The sequence below is a fragment of the Castor canadensis genome, chromosome 17, assembly GCF_047511655.1.
Source record: "Castor canadensis chromosome 17, mCasCan1.hap1v2, whole genome shotgun sequence".
NCBI lineage: Eukaryota > Metazoa > Chordata > Mammalia > Rodentia > Castoridae > Castor > Castor canadensis.
The window spans coordinates 54,187,589-54,211,383 of NC_133402.1; the positions used below are offsets into that span (position 1 = coordinate 54,187,589).

The 23,795-nt window shown below is 37.9% G+C and overlaps 2 protein-coding genes across 7 annotated transcripts in view; one reads left to right on the top strand and one right to left on the bottom strand.

Annotated features, from left to right (window-relative positions):
* LOC109692188 (nephrocystin-3) overlaps positions 1–23,795 on the bottom strand; it is a 151,895-nt gene that overhangs the window by 34,305 nt on the left and 93,795 nt on the right. The window contains exons 34-39 of one of the 2 annotated variants that reach the window (XM_074059673.1): positions 20,807–20,933; positions 14,897–15,001; positions 14,254–14,331; positions 13,395–13,533; positions 9,752–9,859; positions 8,274–8,372 (exon numbers count right to left, since the gene is read on the bottom strand). In XM_074059673.1, coding sequence (XP_073915774.1) covers positions 8,274–8,372; positions 9,752–9,859; positions 13,395–13,533; positions 14,254–14,331; positions 14,897–15,001; positions 20,807–20,933 — 656 coding nt within the window. The remainder of the gene's footprint in view (positions 1–8,273; positions 8,373–9,751; positions 9,860–13,394; positions 13,534–14,253; positions 14,332–14,896; positions 15,002–20,806; positions 20,934–23,795) is intronic. The other variant, XM_020172662.2, reaches the window with a different exon arrangement.
* Ackr4 (atypical chemokine receptor 4) lies at positions 1,267–8,028 on the top strand. 5 transcript variants are annotated; one of them, XM_074059678.1, is made up of 3 exons: positions 2,554–2,877; positions 3,576–3,613; positions 5,470–8,028. In XM_074059678.1, exon 3 carries the CDS (start codon positions 5,479–5,481, stop codon positions 6,529–6,531), a length of 1,053 nt encoding a protein of 350 aa, XP_073915779.1. In that variant the 5' UTR covers positions 2,554–2,877; positions 3,576–3,613; positions 5,470–5,478; the 3' UTR covers positions 6,532–8,028. The 5 variants fall into 5 exon arrangements, with proteins under 5 accessions (XP_073915780.1, XP_073915779.1, XP_020028252.2 ...); XM_074059679.1 differs by lacking the exons at positions 2,554–2,877; positions 3,576–3,613 and adding an exon at positions 1,267–1,408; XM_020172663.2 differs by lacking the exon at positions 3,576–3,613 and having other exon boundaries at positions 2,555–2,877; positions 5,470–8,026.

Below are 23,795 nucleotides of genomic sequence, written 5' to 3' on the forward strand. Positions count from 1 at the left end.
CACTGCAGTAGGATTATCTGTATTTGCAGAGAACCGGACATCAAACCAATGTCCACTGATAAGAGACTGTAGACGTACATTATGAGGTATGTCCACACGATGTATATGTATGTCTTCTAAACAAAGACTCTGACATGAAACAACTCCAGGGTTATTATTCAGTGTGAATAGTCTGAACAGTATCTTTGGTGCAAGAGAAAGGGGATAATTATTTAGAGTTGGTCATATACTTAAAATTCCTAAGTGAGATTAGATTAAGTTCATTTCCCCACAACAGCTACAAAGTAGCTCTCCATAACATTATTCATGAAGCAAAACACTGTAAACAAGGCCAGGTGTGGCAGTGGATGCCTATAATCCCAGCTCCTTGGGAGACAGACATAGGAAGATTGTGGTTTGAGGGCAACCCTGGGTGAAAGTTACTGAGAGAGACCCTATCTCAAAAATAAGTTGGGCATGGTGGTGCATAGTGGTTCCAGCTACTCACAGGCAGAGGTAGGAGAATCATGGTCCAAGGCCAGCCTGGGCAAAAGTGCAAGACTCTGTCTGAAAAACAGAAAGCAAAAGGACTAGGAGCATGGCTCAAGTGGTAGAGTACTTTCAAATAGTGACACAGCAAGTGCAAGGCCCTGAGTTCAATTCCCAGTACCTCCAAAGTGAAAAAAACAAAACAAAATGACAATAACAAAAACCCACTGGAAACAATGCACAAGTCCTAGCCAGGCACTGGTGACTCATGCTTGTAATCATACCTACTCAGGAGGCAGAGATAAGGAGGATCTAGGTTCGAAGCCAGCCTGGGCAAATAAATCGTGAGGTCCTTTCTTGAAAAACCCTTCACAAAAATAGGGCTGGTGAAATGCCCTGAGCTCAAGCCCCAGTACCACAAAAAAAAAAAAAAAAAAAAAAAAAAAAAGTCCTATAATAGGAGGGTAGTAGTCAAACTATGATAATTAATGCAGTAAAAGATTATTTAGCTACTGAAAAACACCTTTCGTAGTGAGTTTGGAATGACTAATGCATTTTGCTTAAATAAATATATGACTAAAATCTCATCCGTGATATGAATTCAATGTAGAGACACTCAGGGAAAAATCATAAGGTTATCTAAATAGTGCTCAAGACAGACTTCAACATCAGTGATATTCTCCAGGATAATTTAGTCAAACATCTATCATTGAGCAAAACAACACTACAAGAGAGGAGCTGAGAAATGGGCGTGGGGAGAGAGAGTCTCGGAACAAGGGACATTGCTGTACAAAGACAGGAGATCATTTTGATGTTCCATTTATGGAAAATCAGAATCGTAGTGTCTCAGTTCTTAGGGACATCGCAAGAAATGGAGGAGAGGTTCAGGGGAAAGGGCGCTAAAGAAACATCACGTAAGTGATTTGAAGAGTCGTCTAAGGTGAGTGATGCCTTTCGTAGTCTCTAAAGCTGAATGACTGCCTTTCATTTTGTTCCTGTTTTGAGACAGCGTTCATGCTATGTAGCTCAGACTTGCAGCTCTTCTGCCTCCAGCCTCCTGAGCTGGAATTACAGATGGCATTATCACACCCAACTAGCTTTCAGATTTTGTCAACTCTCTCTTAGTTGGGTGTGAAACAATGTATAGCTGCATCTTATTACTTTGTTGAGAGGCTTGTTATTTCTCTGAGAAGCCAGTTGTTTCCCACACCTCTGTAGATGTCTGCTTGTAAAGTGTCTCTCTCATCCAAAATGAGGTCATCTCTGTCACTGCTCCCTTACACTACTTGGGAGGTGGAGGCAGGTGGCCCACACATGCAAAGTTACTGAGACCCTATCTCAAAATGAAAAAGAAAACAAAAGGACTGAGGGCATAGTTCAAGTAGTAGAGTGCTTGCCTACCAAGTTCAAGGCCCTGGGTTCAGGAGGAGAATGTAGAAGAACTTGGCTGTATTCTCAGACATCACTGGGGGAAAAATAAAGAGCAAAGAAGGCAGACACAAGTGAGCCTCTTGCATGAATCAATAAGTGGGCTAGATAAATCTCTTGGAGAAAAAAGCAGCACAGGTCTAAAATAACTTCTACACATGGACACTGAGGCTGGCGTTGTATGAGAAAATAAGTAGGGTAACTGCCATGCCAATGTGAGGAGAGCTGAGCTCAAATAGAACACCAGGAGCCCTCAGTGTATACATTTTCTTTCTCTAACTCTTATTTGTTTGGAAGCATGGGAAAATAAACAGCCTCCCCAGACAAAAGGATTTTGAAGGGGTATATTCTAATCCTTGAAGGAAGAAGGTGCAAGAAGACAAGTGAGGGTAAAGCCATGGGAAAAGGCACACTTTGGCTCAAGAATGGAGAGAAAGTACAGTGAAACCAGAAGTCTAACAGTTTAATATTAAATGATGAGGCATAAAATATTATGCCTATAAATGCCTAATAATTACTTATAACTTAGTCTTCAAAAAGATAATTTTCTGAGTTAAGATCTCTCCTTTTTTTTTTTTTTCTTTTGTAGGCAAAACTTCCTAGAGTATTCTAGATGCTTCCAGCCACTGCCTGTGGCTGGCTGCCTGGATGCCAGGGGCTCTCCTTTTCCTTTAGTATCTGTTACTCAGCTGCAGGCACTTTCTTGCTCCCTGAGCTGAGTGGAAACTTTGAAAGGTCTGCACTTTTGTAAATAAAATGGAATTTGTATGGTAGGACACTTGAGAATTTGGATTTGACTTCACAGGACAGTTTTCAATAAAATAAAAGATCAAGTGCTCATGAGGTTAAATTTCAGGAAAGTGCTCTTGGATCCAAGATAAAGGCGGGGTGTAAACCGAAAACAAAAGCAGCCCCGAGTGAGAAAGGCCCCTGATTTTCTGCTCTGTACTCGAGAGTGCTCCTCTCTGCTGGATGAAACAGGTTGGTTCCTTCTTTCTTTTCGCATTCTGACTTGAATATGATTTTTTTTTAAGCTCAAAGATTTAAAAAAATCTTTTTTTTATACAGATTTCTGTATTTTTACCTATAGAGAGGGAGACCTGATGCACAAAAGTTTAAATATTTATTTATATGAACAGAAAGAGCAATTTAAAAACAGCTGTACACTTTGACATTAAAATGGAAATCTGAATTTAGCAAGAAGACAATATGATTTTCAATATTTGTAAAACTTTGTCAATGAGCAATGAGGTTTTGCTCTACCATTTTTCTGCTTTCTTTTTATAAACAATACTTTTTGTTGTTAGAGTAATTATAAAAGCACGTCTTTATATATATATTTCTGAGAAGGATAATTTCTACAAATAATTTCCATTTCTACTGTTATTTACTCACGTTATTTGTAAGATGAATCCTACTTTAAAATACCCTTCCCTAATATTTTATATTTGGGCATATTATTCTTTATCATCAGGTTCAAGATTCTATCATGATAGCAAAGACAAGAACAAAGTTCACATCTTGTTAATAATTAATGCATAAAAAAAGCTAGAGACCATAGTCTTCTTCCAGACTGGAACTTTTTAAGTAACCTTAATGACAAAAATAGTCATTTTAAATTGTTGGTCCTTGGCTTTTGTATAAGAAAAACAATTCTGTATGTGGTGTCTCTCCTCAAGGGGTTCACCTGGACTTTGCCTGACTCATTTGGAAAAAGGTTAGTGAGTTTAAGTCTGTCTTGAAAATGAGTAAGTTAGCATGCTGTTTTGAAAATATTATTTTCATGATCGATTCTGTAAGATTACTTGAGATTCTTCAACAGACAAAAATAACCAAAGGAAGTAGAAAAACTAAGGAAAAATAAGACAAAATTCAGTACTACAATAAAAACTTTGAAAGTCATATTATTTAGTTTAGAGTTTGCAAATTCTGTGCAACCTTTACTTAGTACTATGAGGGGGTGCTGTTAATCAATACACTGCAGCCACTTAATGTTGAGGCAGGAACTTTGGGGGCTTCCTGGCATATCGTCTGTCTATTCTAGAGCAACAACTGCTGGCAAAACCTTCGGTTTCTCAAATATTTATTGAGCAGCTAATGTGTGCCAGCTATGTCAGTAAGGTTTTAACTACAATCACAAACCAAGCAGCTCATACTTTAGGGAAACTGAAAGCCTAGGACCAGGTAGTCCAGGATATGCATCTTTTCCATTCAGAAAGGCTCTGGGAGACAACATCCAAGTAAATTAAGAACTGGCTTTTCACAGGAAGGGCAGGAAATAGTGCTGGATAAAGGAACAGAATGAGCAAAGAGGTCGACAGGTGTGGCACGCTGCATGCCAGGTAGCTATCTGCTGGCACATCAGCATATCACTGTGGTGGGCAGCACAGAGCAGAGGTGGCTGGAGCTGTGAAGAGCACCACATGGCAGAGGGAGCCTTGACTATCATGCTAAGGAGGCTGCAATATGTCTTTTCGAGGAAGGTGTGTTTCCCATGTAAGGAGCTAAGCAGGGGAGACAGAACACTCTGTGGCAATACGACTTTTTTTTTTTTTTCCACAGTGCTGGGGTTTGAACTTAGAGTCTTGGGTGAGCACTTTACCACTGAGCTTTATTGCTTTAGCTGTTTTTCAGATAGGGTTTTGTGCTTTTGCCTGGGGCCAACCTCAGCCTAGATCTCTGCCTCTCAAGTAGCTGGGATTACAGACATGCACCACCACACATAGCCCAAGAAAAATGTTTTAGACAAGGAGGTGTCAGGAGAATTCCAGATAAGCAGAGAATGCAATAGATAGAGCAGGGGAGAAACATGAGAGCCAGAGAGTCCAGACTGGATTGAGGAGACATATTTAAGACCTATCTGAAAGGGAAAATCAGGACTTATGGACTGATTGGCAAGGATGAAGGTAAGAGAGGAGTCAGGGATGGTGTGGGCTTACAGCCTAGACAACCAGGTGACAATGGTGCTATCAAATAATAATACACAATAAGTAAGTGGTGACAGATTTTGGAGAGATGTTGACTAAAAATAGGTTTTGTTTTATAAACTAGTAAGACCCAAGATAAATGCTACACTGAACTTATTTAACATATTCAAATTAAACTTAGAAATAGCACAGCAATGAAAAATTAAAGTACATTTATTTTTAAAAATAAAACAATTTTAATTTTTAATTTATTGTAGATACAGTCCATGAGACTAAGTTATGTAGGCAAAAATTAGAACTGATTAAATCTGACTAAACTTTCATACCTTAAAAAAGATCTTTACATAAAAGCTTTCAATCTATTTAGGACTTAATGATTAAGAAAATTCAGGGTACTGTTTTTCAACCCTGTGCAAATCCCAGTTCCTATGTGCAGACTTGTCAAAATAAAGGATGGGTACTTAATCTTGGGGATCTACTTCAATACAGAACCTTTGAAAACTTTTTAAAGAGTGGCAGATTTGGGCTCACATATGTTACAGCAACAATCTATTCTCTAGCAAAAGCACAAAACACATGCTGGGCAAAAACTCATTCCTTTGAAGCAATATTAAAATTGGTGTCTTGTATTCTTTCTGCCATGTAGATCGGAGCCATGGCTTTGGAGCATAACCAGTCAACAGATTACTATTACGAGGAGAATGACTTGAACGACACTCATGACTACAGCCAGTATGAAATGATATGCATAAAAGAAGAGGTCAGACAATTTGCAAAAGTTTTTCTCCCTGCCTTCTTTGCAATAGCTTTTGTCATTGGACTTGCAGGTAATTCCATAGTGGTGGCAATTTATGCCTATTACAAGAAACAGAGAACCAAAACAGATGTGTACATCCTGAATTTGGCTGTGGCAGATTTACTCCTTCTGTTCACTCTGCCTTTTTGGGCAGTCAATGCCGTTCATGGGTGGATTTTAGGAAAAGCGATGTGCAAAGTGACTTCAGCCTTGTACACAGTGAACTTTGTCTCTGGAATGCAGTTTCTGGCTTGCATTAGCATAGACAGATACTGGGCAGTAACTAAGGCGCCCAGCCAATCAGGAGTGGGGAGACCTTGCTGGATCATTTGTTGTTGTGTCTGGATGGCTGCCATCTTGCTGAGTACACCCCAGCTGTTTTTTTATACAGTAAATGACAACAGCAGGTGCATTCCCATCTTTCCCCACCACCTAGGCGCATCCATGAAAGCATCGATTCAAATACTGGAAATCTGCATCGGATTTGTAGTCCCCTTTCTGATTATGGGGGTATGCTACTTTATCACAGCATGGACACTCATCAAGATGCCAAATATTAAAAAATCTCGGCCCCTCAAAGTTCTGCTCACAGTGGTTATCGTTTTCATCATCACTCAGCTGCCTTATAACATTGTCAAGTTCTGCCAAGCCATAGACACCATCTACTCCCTGATCACCAGCTGTGACGTGAGCAAACGCATGGACGTGGCCATCCAAGTCACCGAGAGCATTGCACTCTTTCACAGCTGCCTCAACCCCATCCTCTACGTTTTTATGGGAGCCTCTTTCAAAAACTATATTATGAAAGTAGCCAAGAAATATGGATCCTGGAGACGACAGAGACAAAACATGGAGGAAATTCCTTTTGATTCTGAGGGTCCTACAGAGCCAACCAGTTCTTTTAGCATTTAACTCTAAAACTGCTCTGCCTTTTGCTTGGATGCACATGAATGATGCTTCTTCCTTAGATTAAACATTTGCATTATTCTGAAGCTCAAATCTCAAATGCAGTTGCTATAACTTATAACAAAGAAGAGCTTGGGGGTGGGGGTGAAATGAAGGAAGACAGAAGCCAAGATGAGGAGACAATAAATGTAAAAACATGAGAATTAAATAAAATTAATAACAGGAAAATACTACTAACAGGCATAAACAAAGAAACTAGGCTATAAAGATCTTTGTGATGATGGAATAGGTTTATATCTTAGTTACACAAGGGTATGTACTTGATATAATGACATACAACTCTACACATTGTATCAGTTTCAACTTCCTGGTTTTGATATTATTCTAGAATTACCTAAGATAAACCACTGGGTTCATTCATGGGTGAAGGGTACCCACCATTACTCTGTACTATCTTTGTAACTTCCTGTGAACTTATAATAATTTCAAAACAAAAGTATTTTTTTAAATCACTATGCTATAAATTAGGTAATCTAAAACTGACTAATAAGGAGGTTATTTAGGGGGCATTTATAATTTTTTTAATTGTCCAAATTTTAATGTAAGAATTTTCCTGATAATGTTAATGCTTGAATAACTCTGCAGGTAAAAATCTATTTTTTTCTGTTTCATAATTTATAAGTAATTTTGTAAAATTGCAGAAAGAATAACAATTAATAAGTCCCCCCTACCTCGGCACCCTCCCAAAAGAAACAAACCACCCATAAGCTCTTCTGGTCCTTTTTCTGGTAAGTTTCTAAACACATAATTTGCTTCTATGATGTCAACTTTCTTTAATAATAAATAAGGAAAAGTATCCTAATATATGTGAGGTTTATTGTGTATATCCTAGAAGCAATCTTCAGATAATTTAGTTATCTAGATTCTAATTTTTATAACTTCCTAAATAACTCATCCATTGAACTGGAAATGTTAAGTGAAATAAGCCAGACTGAGAAAGACAAATTTAACATGTTCTCTCTCAAATGTGGAATGTAGAATTAAAAAATAAAATGAATGACATGAGTGTAAAACATGGGTGGGGTTTGGGGTGGACTGGTAGGGGGTGGGAACCAGAGAAAAGGAGGAAAGTGAAGGAGTGGGTAAAGGGGAGGGTGAGTATGATCAAAGTACTTCATTTGCACGAATGAAAATAGAAAAATGAAACCTATTAAAACTGTTTAAAAAGGGGAGGAGGTAAGGAAGAATAACAGAAGAGGTGACTTTGATCAAAGAGCATCATATGTATATATGGAAATACCACAATGAAACTCCGTTGTACAATTAATATTACCAATAAAAAGAGAGGAAAAAAAGAATATCCATTTCTGTGAGTTGATTACTGAGAGTTGACTAATATTTGATGTATATTTTTATTTTTCATTTAAACATGTATATTTTTACTAATTAAAACTATATACCACAATAAATTATTATTGTTTTTCTTATTATTACTGATGGGGCTTGGTATAGGCTAAGCAAATGCTCTACTACTGATCTAAACCCCAGATCCCACAATAAAGTATTTTTAATAACATGTACAGCTTATCTTTTTAAGTTGCTGTTCCTTTTACCCATTGCTGAATTTGAAAATGCTTTCAAAAGCAGAATTTAGAGAATTATGAAGATTATTAGTAACTATGAATCTTAGCATTATTGTAGCACAAAGGATTAAACTACTGAGTGAAAACATGATCATAAACACTCACCACTGCTCCACCATTTCTTGCCATTTATTATGTAGCTATCGCCATCTCGCTGGATAGCACATTCAATATTTGTAGCATCACTGGAAGCTATGTCAGGCTCTATAAATAAGCAAAGGCTGAATTTACAGGCAGGTAGATGTTAGTTTGCAAAAGACACGTAGGTAAGGGATGCAAACTCTTTGAGGACAGAGATATCCTTGTCTTTTCATCTTCCCATTCATCCACCATTCCACCCCGGTTCCCTCCCAACATATGCTTTTCAGGTATTTAATAAATGAGCATTAGAAGAAGGAGTGGATGAAGTCTACCAGACACTTGGGTTTAGCATTCTGAATTGTGCTCGTTTCCCTCATTGATGTGTGGCTTAGTATACCACTCACTCAGTCATTTCTCCAGTCACCAAAAGCAGATATGATATTGTTTTTCACTTTCCACAGTGAGAATCTGCACTAAATATTGGCAAGCTGGGTCCCCCTACCATCTAGTTTCTGTCTTAACAAATTTTAACTGTGCCTTACAAGTTCCATTGGGATGCTTTCTCAATCTACATATCTTGAATTTTTTGTAGCCTGTTCAACACTTAGGTCTCCAGAAAGGTTTCCAGGGATGCTCTTCAATGACCGCTTGACTGTATGGCATTTAGACCTACCTTGCTCTCGCACTCACCTGCACTTGTTTGTAGGCTTCCATTTTAAATGAGTCCTTCAGATATTTCTAAGACTTGACACTCAAGTTTTTAGAAATGGGACTGTGTACTTATTTTGTAACTATCAGTTGCTACTATGTAAATAATACATCCTACTGTAAGTGTTCTGCAAGTTCTCTTGCTGACTTAAGTATAAAGAACTTTGTTATTATAAATTGTTACAGAAAACCCTAAGATCTGGCTGTTAATGAAAGCACTTAAAATTATGGCCAAATCAAATTCAGTTTAATCCCAGATTCAACTATGAGACAATGATTTCTGTCTTTTAAAGGGTTCTTCATTGATGTTTCCTGCATACAAGCAGTACCAAAGCCACTTCTATTAACATGCTCCTAGTTTTATTTTCCTGCATCCTTAAAATTTGAGCCACATATCCACCATCAAGTTCTACTTTTCTAAGTTTATGGAACCGTTGAGCATTTTCTATCAATATAAAATGATCACAAAAATGAATACTTCATATATAAGGACAAAAACAATCTTAAATAGCCATGGATAGCAATTTTAGAAATGCAAGTTAACAGATTAAGAGACTAGGTTTACTCTGCTGCTAATGCTAAAGCAGGTAACCAGAAAACATTATCTGGTGTTGTCCCAAAGGGTAGGACAACTTTATTCTGTACATTTAAAAATAGCAATATTTAAAAACAGGCTCAAAACAAGCATATTCACATTTCAGGTGATGAGGAAATTTGACTAGCACACAGAGCCACATCCCATGCTGCTCAGCTGACCTACAATAACCCCAGGGAGGAGGCTGATTGGCCTTTACCTGTCATGCAGAAGGCAGAAGCAATGTCCCCTTGAAAAAGAGGCTCCAGCCACTGCTTCTTCTGTTTCTCACTTCCATACAGGTGCAGCACCTCCATGTTCCCTGAGTCTGCACATAAGAAGAAAAATCATTTGCTTTACATTAAGACTTAAGTCCACAACCTCCTGTAGATAATACAGACATGTATCTTCAAACGTCTGCTAACAAAAATATTCTGAAACGTATATTACATATGATTTATAATGATGGCAGGCCATAAGTAATCACAAGTGTATGGTGTTCTCTGTATATTTATCTGACTTGTTCTGAATCTCAGGCTAGTTTATTCCATGGCTTTAATGAGGTCTAACTCAATTCAGACTGCAATAAACAATTCACTGGTCTAAACCTTGCCTGTAAACCCTGTATGCTCTGCTGGGAGTGGGTGCACTGGTCCTGGAGATCAATTCACATCACAGCTCTTAAATCTCCTTGCTGTTCCTCCAACATGCCCTGTTCCTTCTGACTCCCGCACTTTTAATTGGACCAGGTCTTCTCTCTGAAAGTCTACCAGTTATTCATAAGTAAATTCCTGCTTATGAGACACCTTTTCTGCAAGCATCTCCAATGATCTCCTCTGAAATATCAACTTCCTCTGAACTCACATAGTAATTACTGTCTGTTTACTGCTAACATGGCTCTTACTTCGGTGCATACCACCTGGAAAAGTACTAGGTCCTCTGTCAAGCATGTGACAGAGTCCATGCCCTGGATAGAAAATAGCAGATCACTTCAAAGATCCCCTGCAACCCCTGGAGGGTGATGTTCAGTACATGATACACTGTGCTGTGTCCCTCAGCTGTAAAGATGCTTCATGCTCATCCTGGTGCCTTTCTCAGATTGCTACGCCTATAAAATTTCTCAAAATACTGTTTAAAATCTTTCTCTTGGATGCTGATCACTCAAGATTTTGAGGAAGGAAATTTCATTATCAACTCTTACCATGACTTTAAGGATAGTTGCTGGAATACCCATGCAAACTGAGTTAAGTCTAAGTTAAGTCTTGTTTGTGCTGTGTTCAAACCCTCCTTAGAAAATTAATGTTATACCAAGATGCACGAAGTTCCTTGTAGATGAACACAAGCCTAACATTCTTTGTAAGTGAGAGAGAAAAGAAGTCCTTGGTTATAATTAATGAAGTTCATTGTTTGCTTAAAATTCAGTGTTACTTGTTATAGTTAAGATAAATATTGAATAAAAACTTCCCAAATTATCAGTTTGAGAAGTTGGCAAAGTTAGCATTTATGGGGTGGAAAAATAAGCCCAGATATTTTTCATAAAATTTTTTCCATTCAAAAAAAAAATCATCCCAAATTCCACCCTCCCCCAAATTTTAATTTGGGATTAAAATTGCCATTTTCAACATTCAATGTACGATATTGTATGGCTTCTTGAGGGCACAAATAATAGGACAAATTGGAAGACACATATGTTTCCCGTAAGCTTTTCTAACTACAGTATTTGGGAAGTTACTTGGGTAGTTTAGATAGAAATTAATCCTCCTTACTTCAGAAACCTTCCAAACTATTTAATCAGCATTAGTTACATTCCTTTCTTTATCTGCTTTGAAACCCCTCCAAACACAATGTCCAAAACCTTCATGAAGATATCTTTAGTGCAGAAAGAAAACACCTAGTTTTCTGCATCCAGTTTTACACAACCTTATTTGCTTAAGAGAGTTGCTTAATCATTCCTCAAAGAAAATGAATTTCTCCAGTCAACTTTAAAACCTCAACAATTTTGTGATATCATTTATAGTATACCTGCTAGACCTGAGAAATTTTAATTCTAGGAAAAAGTATCCATTTAGTGGCAAGTGACTTCGAGGTTAAATGAAAAAATAGTGTCCAAGCTCTAGCTTATAAGAAAACCTTCAATAGCAAGATTTGTCATTAGTATATGGTATCTGTATTATTAGTGTATCATGAAACCAATTTAATGGAATATGGCTAGCATTCTCTAAAAAAGAAAATTTAAAAAACCCAATATATTAAACTGCCTCATGTAGTGAGGAAAAGCACTTTTTCATGAAACCTCTCTCTTGGTAATATTTAGTAATCTTTATCCATCCACCCATCTACCTATCATGAACCCACATGTACAATTGCATATGCTACATATTAAGTCACAACAAAAATTTATTCCTTACTATAAACAGCAGTTTAAAAAAGTCTTAAGCAGCAGGATACAGTGCTCATGCCTATAATCCTAGTTACTTGGGAGACAGACTGGCAGGAATGCAGTTCAAGGCCCGTCTGGGCAAAAATTTCTAGAAACCCCCATCTCAATCAATAACTGGGCATGGTGGCACATGCCTGTCATCCCAGCTATGCAAGGAAACATAAATAGGAGGATCATGGTCTAGCCTGGCCTGCGAGTAAAGTGAGACCTTCAGAATGGCTCAAGTGGTAGAGCATCTGTGGCTGGTCAGCAGGGAAATGACAGGGACTCACAGGGATCAGGGAGTGTGCCACGGCTAATTTGAAAACACCTCCTTCAGACTACATTCCAGGTTTACTCCGCCTTCCTCTGTCTTTCTGAGTTTTCACAAATAACCTTGGAGGCAACCTAGAGTCCCCCTTTAATCCCTCCTATCCAATCAGGAAATCCTCTTGGCTCCACCTTCAAAATATATTTACAATCTTTCCATTCATCACCCCCTGTGCCCCAGGTTAACCCACTATCATCTCTCACCAGGATTGTGAAGCAAACTCCCTGCTTCCTTCCTTCTTCTCATCAATCCTCAACATGGCAGCTAAATGATCCTTTAAAAACTTAAGTTATATATTGTCCCCACTCTGCTCAAAATCTCCTGACTGTAGAACCCATATCTGCCCTGTAAGGCCCTTTTCTAGCCACACTGGCCTCCTCAGCTATTCATAGGATACAGTGATCACACTCTTGCCTTGGGGTCTTTGCATTTTCTGTTCCCTCTGCTGTGAAAAGTCTTCCCCAGGTATCAGCCTGGCCTTGCTGATCATCCTTAAGCCTTCACCGAATACTGTTTTCTCAGTGAGGTCTATACCACCCATTTTATTTTAAATTGTAACCCTCTGTCTCTGTCCCTTAGTGCTCCAGAACTCCCCTACCATGTTCTGTTTTCAAGCTACTCTTCATTTCTACGTTTACTGCATAATTTACTTGTTTGTTATCATTATTGTTTGTGTTTATTTCCCTTTATCAGAATTAGGTCATTAGAGGCAGGGATCTTTGTGTATTTTATTCACTGATACACTGTTGTAAGGATCGAGGAATCAATAAATAACCGGTGAATGAATGGGGAGACAGGCTAACTAAAAACCTTGGGACTCTATCCATTCCACCCAGCCATAGAAATACCCAATCTCCAATCAGAATCCTGATATACCAAATACCTTTGGTGGCTACTTCTATTCACCTATACGCTTACTATAATGATGTTCCACAGAGAATAGTTAAATGAAAATCTCAGATCCATGTTTGTATTTAAATTAAAGTAACTGATAAGTAAAGTTATAGCAGAACCTAAAAATGAATGACTGTGTAGAAAAACTTATGCAAGAAAGAAATTTTCAGGACTGTTCAAAATATCAAAGAAGATTCTGTTTTAAATTAATAAAGTAACCTGGTGCTTGGCAGTTAAAGACATTTGGAGCAAAATGGCATTTTCCTGTTTCTTCAGCAATCAGGGCATAGTCCACCTGGCTGAGCCCGCTCACCGCTGGGAGGAACAGGTTCCAGAGGCCCTCGGCTTTGGCCATTTCCTGTCAAGGAGGTGAACAAGCGAAAGGGATCCAAACTTACCACAACCCAAAGTAACTTATTTGTGAAAGATATTGGTGCTTACGCTTTTCAAAATTTAAAAACATTTATGGAGTAATTTCTTTGTATTCCACAGTGTACAAAACCAAGTGGTTACTAATTCATTGTAAATCACTGGCTGTTTGGACCTCTTAAAGACATATCTTTCTTCTAGGCTTCCTTAGATTTCACTAAAGAACTAAATTTGCTTACTTTAGAGTTTCTCAAGAAATCAGAATTATCACAAAATTTCCCACATTTGAGTATAATTATGTCAAATGTATTATTTTATGCATTTAAGTTTCTTACATGTGTTGCCAGTAGGACCTGAAGACATGAAACATGGACTCAGCCCTTGTGGGGCACTGAGTTACACCCCAGCCCCCAGATACCCTGCTTTGACTTCAGCCTAGATTTAGTGCTGGCTGGTAACAAGTAGTTTTGATCTTACGTCTTTCTTTCTTTGAGCAGCTGAAGAGTCCGTCTTCACCAGCTACCATACACAGAGCACTATGTGGCCTAATTTATAGGTCATGAATTCTATTTTTTAACTTTCTTTTTTAAAAAAAGTTATTATTATATCAATGCAATTATCCTCTAGATATATAACAACAAAAATTAAGGTCTCCAGAAACACTTGCTTATGAATCTCCCGATGTTAAAAGCTTTCTGACTTTTCTTACCTTGAGTTTATCAATCACTGAAGGTTGTTTCCACACATCTGCTGAATTTTCATTTCGAACATAGTACTCATGTACCTCCTTCAAGTAAAGAAGGAAACAAAATTATTAGCTTCAGTTAATGCAGAGTAAATCGTGTCATAAATTGAAAATATCTAAAGTAAACATTTTTATGTGAAGAAACTTTTTAGCGGCTATCAGATCAGTAATACATCTTGTGTGTGTGTGTGTGCGTGTGTGGTGTGTGTGACAGCATTTATGTAGCCCAGAACTCACCATCATTCTCCTGCCTCCCAAGTGCTGAGTTTACAGGCGTATACCACCATATTAACATATCTTTTAAAAATCAGACACAAAATCATAAAATTCCAAAGGTTTGCTGCCTACAAAAATATGCTGCCTGTCTCAATATTAGTTAGTAATCACCCAGTATGGGCACAGAAACCCCTCAACTAAAAGGCCAGGCAAAACACTAAAAATAATTAAAGTATGTATTTAGTAATATCTGGCTCTGCTGGAAGGGACAGAAGTCCCTTGAGGCCAGGAACAAACAAGTTTAACTCTTGTTGTTCATGCAGCCTGGAGCCAAGCTTGTCTGCTATGGAGGCTGACCTATGTTAGCGAAGGCCTGGCTTTAATTGCCTACATGGGCAGGGGTAGAAGACAAAGTCAATGCCTGAAGCACAGCAAGAGGGAGGGTTGGGGGCCACCTCTTCCTTCCACCAAAGGTAGGATGCTTGATGGGTAAAACCTAAGTGGGAAAAGAAAGAAAAGAAAAAAAAAACATAAAAATCCTCATACTTCAAGGTTTTTTTTTGTGGTACTGGGGCTTGAACTCAGGGCCTACATCTTGAGCCACTCCACCAGCCCTTTTTTTCTGATGGGTTTTTTTGAGATAGGGTCTCAAGAACTATTTGCTCGGGCAGCTCAAACCTCCTGATCTCTACCTCCTTAGTAGCTACGATTACAGACTCATCCAAGTTGGAGATCTCAACTTAAGACTATGTGGCCCTGAAACCTCAAGCCAGAAATTAAGTTTACAATGTTCCTGGTGACAGTGCCACCCAAAAGCCTGGCAGAAACAAAAATGAATCCTCTCTGGAGGAAAGCGCTTTAAAGGAAAGCCTTAAACAACTCTTTCAGATAAGATTACAGTCCAAGGAACATGAGTTCACCATGAAAAAAATCAATAATCAGGAAAATAAACAGGCCACCATGAGCAAAAATTAGCAAAAACAGTAATTCAACAAAGCTGAGTCACGTTTCCCAAAGAATCTAAATAATGTTCTCATAGACGATATACAATATTGTGCTCGGTAGATTCTAAGAATAAAGAAAGGACTTTCAAAGGTGACAAGACAAATCTGAAAAAGAACTGAATGCAACTCAAGGAAAAGAAAACCTACTGTTAAAACCTTGACAGCAGTGGTTCTCAAACATTGGCAGGTATCGTTATAACTTGGGGAAGTTGGTAGAAAAATGGGAGCACAGGCCCCATCCTACTTCAGTGAGCCTGAATTTCTGAGTTTTTAAGAGCACTATAGGCAATTCTTGAAACACTCCAAAGTTAGAGAACTGAGGTTATGTGGATGATTGAAAAGTAGATGAGAAACAATCGAGAAAAATTAACAAATTGGAAGAAAGACCTAAAGAAAATATTTAGGATAAAGTGCAGAAGTTCAAGAGAAGGGAAACACAAGTGAATAAGAGATTTGATGGACTCACAGAGAGGTTCTAACAGAATTGTTTTTGAAGACATAGATTAAAAGAGTCAATATTTAGAAAAATTATTCTTAGAAGTTTTCAGAACTGATCAAAGACACCAACTCTTAAATTCAGAAAGCAGAATGAAACCAGAAACAATAAAACTACACAACATCAAAGAGAGAGAAAAGCTCTTAAAAGGAGAAAGCGGAGGGGGAAAAAAGAAGATTAGTGGTCATTAAAACTGAGATCAACAAATGAAGCCAGATATCAATGGGATAATATCTTCAATTACTGGCAGAAAATGACCAGCAACCCAGAATTCTATATCCAATAAAACTATCTTTCAAGAATTAGGGTAAAACAAAGGTATTACCAAAAAATAAAGTCATTATTCCTCATCGCCCCAAAAGAGATAAAAGAGAAGTTTGCCATCAGATTCTCACTAAAAGAAACTGATTCTAGAAGAAATATCTGAGTTGCAAGAATGAATAATAAACAATGTGAAAACTAATTTGGGCAAATTTAAATTGAAACTCTAGATAAAACTATACCAACATCCACTTTGTCAACTAAAGGAAGTAAAGTACAACAAAAATATTGGACAACAATGGCATTATCCACTGCTTTGGAAATGCATTTATATTTATAAATATTTATAGGATCTCTATATCTCTTGATTTTTCTATACTAGATAGAATTACTGGGTTAAAGGCTTATGGGTATTGCCAAAACTCATCCATACTGTCAAATTATTTTCCAAAATTATTCTACCAAGATACACTCCTATCAGCAGTGCACTTAAGTGCTCCTTTTATTGAAGAGTCTACAGGACTTCTATATTTGATGACAACTTTGAGGAGACAAAGGTCTGAACTTTCGAAGGCACCCGGATGAATAGGTCTTGTCATTTCTGCCAGGAAGTCAGTTAAATTGGAAGATTTCCTGTTTGGGATTGTTTATTATTTCCATCCCTCATATTGCCATAAAAATAGTCTATGCTATTGTGTTTGGTAATAAATATATTGTGCAACACATTTACAATGACCTCAGCTCTGGCTACCTTCTTGTGACCCTACAGTGCTGAGAAATTATACCAGTGTTTATACAATTGTTTTGAAACATTATCTGTTGCTTCATATTCTAAAGTCCATCTATTTAGAGAACTGCAACATGTATTTGTGGTATTGTAGGACTCAGAATTAAATAAATATCTCATTGCAAAAGAATCTTATTTCTTATGAAAAATAATTTATTCAGCCAGGTGTGGTGAGGTGCATTTATAGTTCCAGCTGCTCGGGAGGCTGAGGCTAGATAATTGCTGAAGGCCAGGTAGAAGGAGCCAAGATGGCTGGCTAGAAGTATTCTTTGCACAACTCTGCCAGAGATGGCACAACAAAGAAGCTATGTTTCAAGGAGTGAGAGAGAGGGACAAAACTGGGAACCAATAAATAAGTGAGGGGATGGATCCCTAAACAGCATGGAGACTTGGAAAAATCAGAAAATATACTTGATGTCTGGTCAACCTTCCCAAAATCCCAACACTAACACACTGCTGCCTCAGTTACTAATTAAGGTGCTACTTGGGTTGGGTCAGAATCTTAAATCTGAGCCTCTAAATAACTTTGTAATTACTGTTTTTTTTCACTTTAAACTTACGTCTACTAGAAAGAATCTACAGTACCCTGACCCTAGTACATTATTACACTCAGTAGGGAAGAATGTTAAAATTGTGTACTCCAGAATAGGCTGTTGCTAGTTCCTGTCTGACATGCTATTTTTAGTATTCCTGATCAACTTTAAATAGGAAGAATTGACTTTTTACATTTTCATAGATAATGAGTTATATTCTCACTATATACTATTAAAGGAGTTTCAAAAGGTCATAGAATAGTTCCATGAGGCTTATTTTTTCTCTTTATAGAAAATTTGCAAAATATACAAAAAGTCACTAAGAATCACAGCAGCAAAAGGTACATGATGTTAAAATTTTGGTGTATTATACAATACAACCTTAATTTCTAGATATGACTGTTTGGGTTTTTATAAACTCATAATGAGGCAGGCTAGAAGTAGGAAAAGTTTGGGGGGCAGGTAGGTTGCCTAGGGATGGACCAGACCACCCTCACCTGGCCAGGAACCACCATGTCCCTCCCAATCATTAATTATTGGCTAGGAACCTCCTCCTTCTCCCCTTCTGACAGGTTACCATAGGTTCTGAAAGCATCTGACAGGGAGAAACATGCTCTTGACCTGTGGCTTCCACCTATGCTTCCCTTTGTATTTCTCTTCCCTAACTTTTAATAAACTCCCTTTACACCCGTGTGTTCTGCCATGAATTCTTCCTGGTGGGATACTAAGAATTTGGAATTATTTTGATCACAGCCTGCACCAGCACCATTAACAATAATATTTGACTGAATTTTCTATGTTTTCGCCTTTTCTTTTTTTCTTTACTTTTTTTTGGTGGCACTGGGCTTTGAACTCAGGGTTTCATGCTTTCTAGGTAGGTGCTTTACCACTTGAGCCACTCTGCCAGTACCCCAACCCCATCCCTTTCCATTTTGAAAAAGCTATTTACTTTTCTTCAAGTATTCTTCCAAATGTGTATGTCCCAAGCCAAAGATTAGTATTATTCAGAACCAATTTTTAAGGGGTAAGACATTTTTACAATGCTGGTACAAGTTTTTAAAGGAAGAAAAGCTGCAAGTTATCGAAAATGGGTATGGCCCAGATTTCAAAGATTTGAAAGATAAAATGTGGCTTTTCTTACAACACAAAACTTGGTTAGTCTTCTCTTTAAAGCTCCGGGTTTTTTTTTTTTTTTTTACTTGCAAAGCATTTTCTTTTTTTGCAAAATCTTTATAGTATTTTAACAACTGCAGGATACTAAGTTCAGAGATATATCCCATCTCACCTGAGACCTTTTCTTTTGTGCTGCAATTTCTCTTGAATGCCTGTTCATTCACATTTAGGAACAAAAGGGCAAACCTGTAGGTTTGGTTTCCTCTGCCAATTCTATCCTGTGTTGTGAATACTGGGCTGATTGCAGGCACTAGCACACCAAGAGATTGGCTTCCTTTTAGGTAGGAATTAGACAGGCTGACAAGTAGTCCAGGGTCTCTACGCAACATCCCACCAGACAAGCAAAAAAAAAGCAAAAGCCAAAACACAGAGGGCCCTAACCTTCATTTTGAAGTCCTGGCTTCTTTGAAATAGATCAGTTGTTTTATTTTTCTAGAGTACTTCCATCGCCTTCTGATTGGGGCAAACACCATTGCTATGCAGGGTGGTGAGAGACCAAGTCAAGCAGCCCATCTCATTATTCTTCTGTTCTCATTCTTGCTCTCCTTACTAGCGAGAGGAGTCCACTGTGGACTAATGGTTACCACCCGTGCTACAGCCTGCTCTTATTTCAAACCTCTAAAAGATGTGGCTTCCTCTGTGGTGGCTCTTTCCTGGGTAGAAAACATTCTCTTTCAAAATCTAATTTCCTCTTTCTTTTTCAAAACTGTTAGTCATCTATTATGCCCTCCTGCTTTCCTGCTCTTACCAATTTATCCTATTGTCTTAAGACTTCTTTATTGTTAATTCAATGGGATTTTTATTTGAAGGAGGGGAAGGAAATATTGAATTTAGATCCTCTATTATGAACTAAAAGTATTGCATTTCCTTTTTAATACTCAAAAGTCCAGAGTTTTAAGTCCCTATATTTAACAAATACTAACTAGAGCAGAGAATATTCAGTAATATCTTAACATCTGGACAGAAGAGGTGACTAGTTTTTAGAAGGAATTTCCTCAGATTTAAGTATTTTTAAGAAACTACACCCCACTCTATTGAGAAATGTTCATCTCAATCAAGATGTTTACTGAAGATCTGAAAATTATTCCTGTAATTCAAAGATTAACATGAACTTCCCTATAAACCCATATCACTCTGAACATAGTTCTTAAAAGAATTTTGGTCTTTTTAATTTTCCTATTTGATTTTTGTCAGTCTAGCTCTAGGCCTCTCAGAATCACACACAATTAGAATGGGAATTTATTGCCTATCAAGTCAGACATAACATTGTAGGTGAAGAAATTCAGGCCACACAAGACCAGCTAGCACAAGACCATCCAGCCTGTGTCAAGTATCAACTAGGATCAAACCATTAAAATGCTCACACCATCGTTTCATGCTACCTCCCTTACATACTGTCATAAGAGCATGTATCTTCTTCACAGCATTTATTGTCTCTTATTTAATGTCCCTCTTTCTGGGTAAAGTGTAAACTCTCTAGAAGTACAAACCTGCCTATCTTGCTCTTTCTTTCACATTCAGTTGCTCCCTGGGTGCCTCACCTGTCATTAGGTACCCAATAATTTTTTTGCTAACTGAATGAATGATACACCATGTTGTCTCTCTGCTTTCCATGACCTTACTGGAAATGCACACCTTAAATTAGTAGCTCATGGAGGAATGGAGGGCCAGTATCTTCAAACAGTTTGAAATGATACGTAATTTCTCTGGGCACATCCATCTCAGGAAGTCTGTGGTTCTCATTACATTGAAAAAAAGAAGCAGAAAGTCACTACTTTAGGAAAAGGTATCCAAAGTAGAGTTTTACTCCAACATATTCCAACTTCCAAATGCTAAGTCCCATTGGCTTAGCTTTAGTTCCACAAACTTATCTGTTCATTCCTTTGGCATATTTTAGAAGCTTAGAATTTCCCAGGCTCAATTAAGGTAAGGTGGAGAATCTGGGAAGCACTGACTACAAAGGAAATGACGCCATGGTTTTCCTATGGCAGAGACAACAGATGCGTTCACCTATGGTCCTTTAACAAACACACTGTGTACACAGTACCTTTTCAGCCGGCATGATGTGTTGTTTCATGAAATGCTTCACCTTAGCAAGAACTTCCTGGCCTTTCCTACTTTGTACGAGCAGGTGTCTGGTGGTATCAACCTGTGTCAGTGCAGTATTGAAAGTTCTTTGACAAACAAGAAGAGGAGGGGAAGAAGAAAAGAAAAAAGAATGGTTACAATTCCAAAATCATTATGATCTATTTCTGAAGATAATGAGAAGTCTCTCCAGCTAACCAAAACTATCTCTCACAAGGAGGTGCCATATTTTGAGGGTTTTATTTCTTTCTTCTTTTTTTTTTTTGCAGTGTAGATACCAAACCCAGGACCCTGAGAATGTTAGGCAAGTGCTCTACCTCTGAGCCGTGTCTCCAGTTCCACGTAATTTTCTGCTTTTCATATCACGGAGTGAAAGTAGAACCACACTCTCTTGGACATGAAACTTTAATGCTTAAAACACTATTTGGGAGAAATATAAGCTTAGCATGACCTCAACCAATGCTGCTTTGAACATCCATTGAAATCAACTCTCATAATCTCTAAAAGGAAGGAAAGGATGTGAACGCAAACATAATCATTCTCTCAGGATATGCTTCACAAATACATTGCAGGATGCTGTGAAGACCTTTACAAATCAATATGGAGAACTCTGCTCAGAAGCTCCTAGACACCATCAATAGCTACAGCAAGGTAGTAGGATATAAAATCAACATAGAAAAATCACTAACATTTCTATACACTAACAATGAGCAAACTGAGAAAGAATGTATGAAAACAATTCCATTTACAATAGCCTCAAAAAAAATCAAATACCTAGGTGTAAACCTAACAAAAGATGTGAATGACCTCTACAAGGAAAACTATACACTTCTGAAGAAAGAGACTGAGGAAGACTATAGAAAGTGGAGAGATCTCCCATGCTCATGGATTGGTAGAATCAACATAGCAAAAATGTCTATACTCCCAAAAGCAATTTACATGTTTAATGCAATTCCCATCAAAATTCCAATGACATTCATCAAAGAGATTGAAATACCTACTGTTAAATTTATATGGAAATACAAGAGGCCACAAACAGCCAAGGCAATACTCAGAAAAAAGAACAATGCTGGGGGTATCACAATACCCGTCTTCAAACTATATTACAAAGCAATAGCAATAAAAACAGCATGGTACTGGCACAAAAACAGACATTAAGACCAGTGGAACAGAATAGAGAACCCAGATATGAAGCCACATAACTATAACCAACTTGTCTTTGACAAAGGCGCTAAAAATATATGATGGAGAAATAGCAGCCTCTTCAACAAAAACTGCTGGGAAAACTGGTTAGCAGTCTGCAAAAACTGAAACTAGATCCATGTTTACCACCCTATACCAATATTAACTCAAAATGGATCAAGGATCTTAATATCAGACCACAAACTCTGAAGTTGATACAGGAAAGAGTAGGAAATACTCTGGAATTAGTAGGTATAGGCAAGAACTTTCTCAATGGAACCCCAGCAGCTCAGCAACTAAGAGATAGCATAGATAAATGGGACTTCATAAAACTAAAAAGCTTCTGCTCAACAAAAGAAATGGTCTCTAAACTGAAGAGAACACCCACAGAGTGGGAGAAAATATTTGCCAGCTACACATCAGACAAAGGACTGATAACCTATATATATAGGGAACTCAAAAAACTAAATTCTCCCAAAATTAATGAACCAATAAAGAAATGGGCAAGTGAACTAAACAGAACTTTCTCAAAAGAAGAAATTCAAATGGCCAAAAAACACATGAAAAAATGCTCACCATCTCTAGCAATAAAGGAAATGCAAATTAAAACCACACTAAGATTCCACCTCACCCCTGTTAGAATAGCCTCATTAGCAACACCACTAACAGGTGTTGGTGAGGATAGGGGAAAAAGGAACCCTCTTACACTGTTGGTGGGAACGTAAACTAGTACAACCACTCTGGAAAAAAATTTGGAGGCTTCTTAAAAATCTAAACATTGATCTACCATATGATCCAGTAATATCACTCTTGGGGATATACCCAAAAGACTGTGACACAGGTTACTCCAGAGGCACCTGCACACCCATGTTTATTGCGGCACTATTCACAATAGCCAAGTTATGGAAACAGCCAAGATGCCCCACTACTGACGTATGGATCAAGAAAATGTGGTATCTCTACACAATTGAATTTTATGCAACCATGAAGAAGAACGAAATGTTATCATTCGCAGGTAAATGGATGGGATTGGAGAACATCATTCTGAGTGAGGTTAGCCTGGCCCAAAAGACCAAAAATTGTATGTTCTCCCTCATATGCGGACATTAGATCAAGGGCAAACACAAAAAGGGGATTGGACTTTGATCACATGATAAAGGGAGAGCACACAAGGGAGGTATGAGGATAGGTAAGACACCCAAAAAACTAGATAGCATTTGTTGGCCTCAACGCAGAGAAACTAAAGCAGATACCTTAAAGCAACTGAGGCCAATAGGAGAAGCGGACCAGGAAATAGAGAAAAGGTTAGTTCAAGAAGAATTAACTTAGAAGGTAACACACATGTACAGGAAATCAATGCATGTCAACTCTCTGTATAGCTATCCTTATCTCAACTAGCAAAAACCCTTGGTTCTTCCTATTATTGCTTATACTCTCTCTTCAACAAAATTAGAGATAAGGGCAGAATAGTTTCTGCTTGGTAGCAAGAGGTAAGGGGATGTAAGGGAGGGAGCGGGTGGATGTTGGAAGAAATGACCCAAACATTGTATGCACATATGAATAAAATAAAAATAAAAATAAATTAAAAAAAAATCAATATGGAGGCAAGCACAGCTGGCTGTGATGTTACAAAGACTACCCATATCCATCTAGAAGATGGAGTGTGAAAAACAGCTGTTCTAATGTTATGTCAGGGGTACTGTGACTAAAGCATCATGGCATTAAGTACGGAGAATGTGACTGGAAAAGTGTGTGAGATGCCTCAGAAA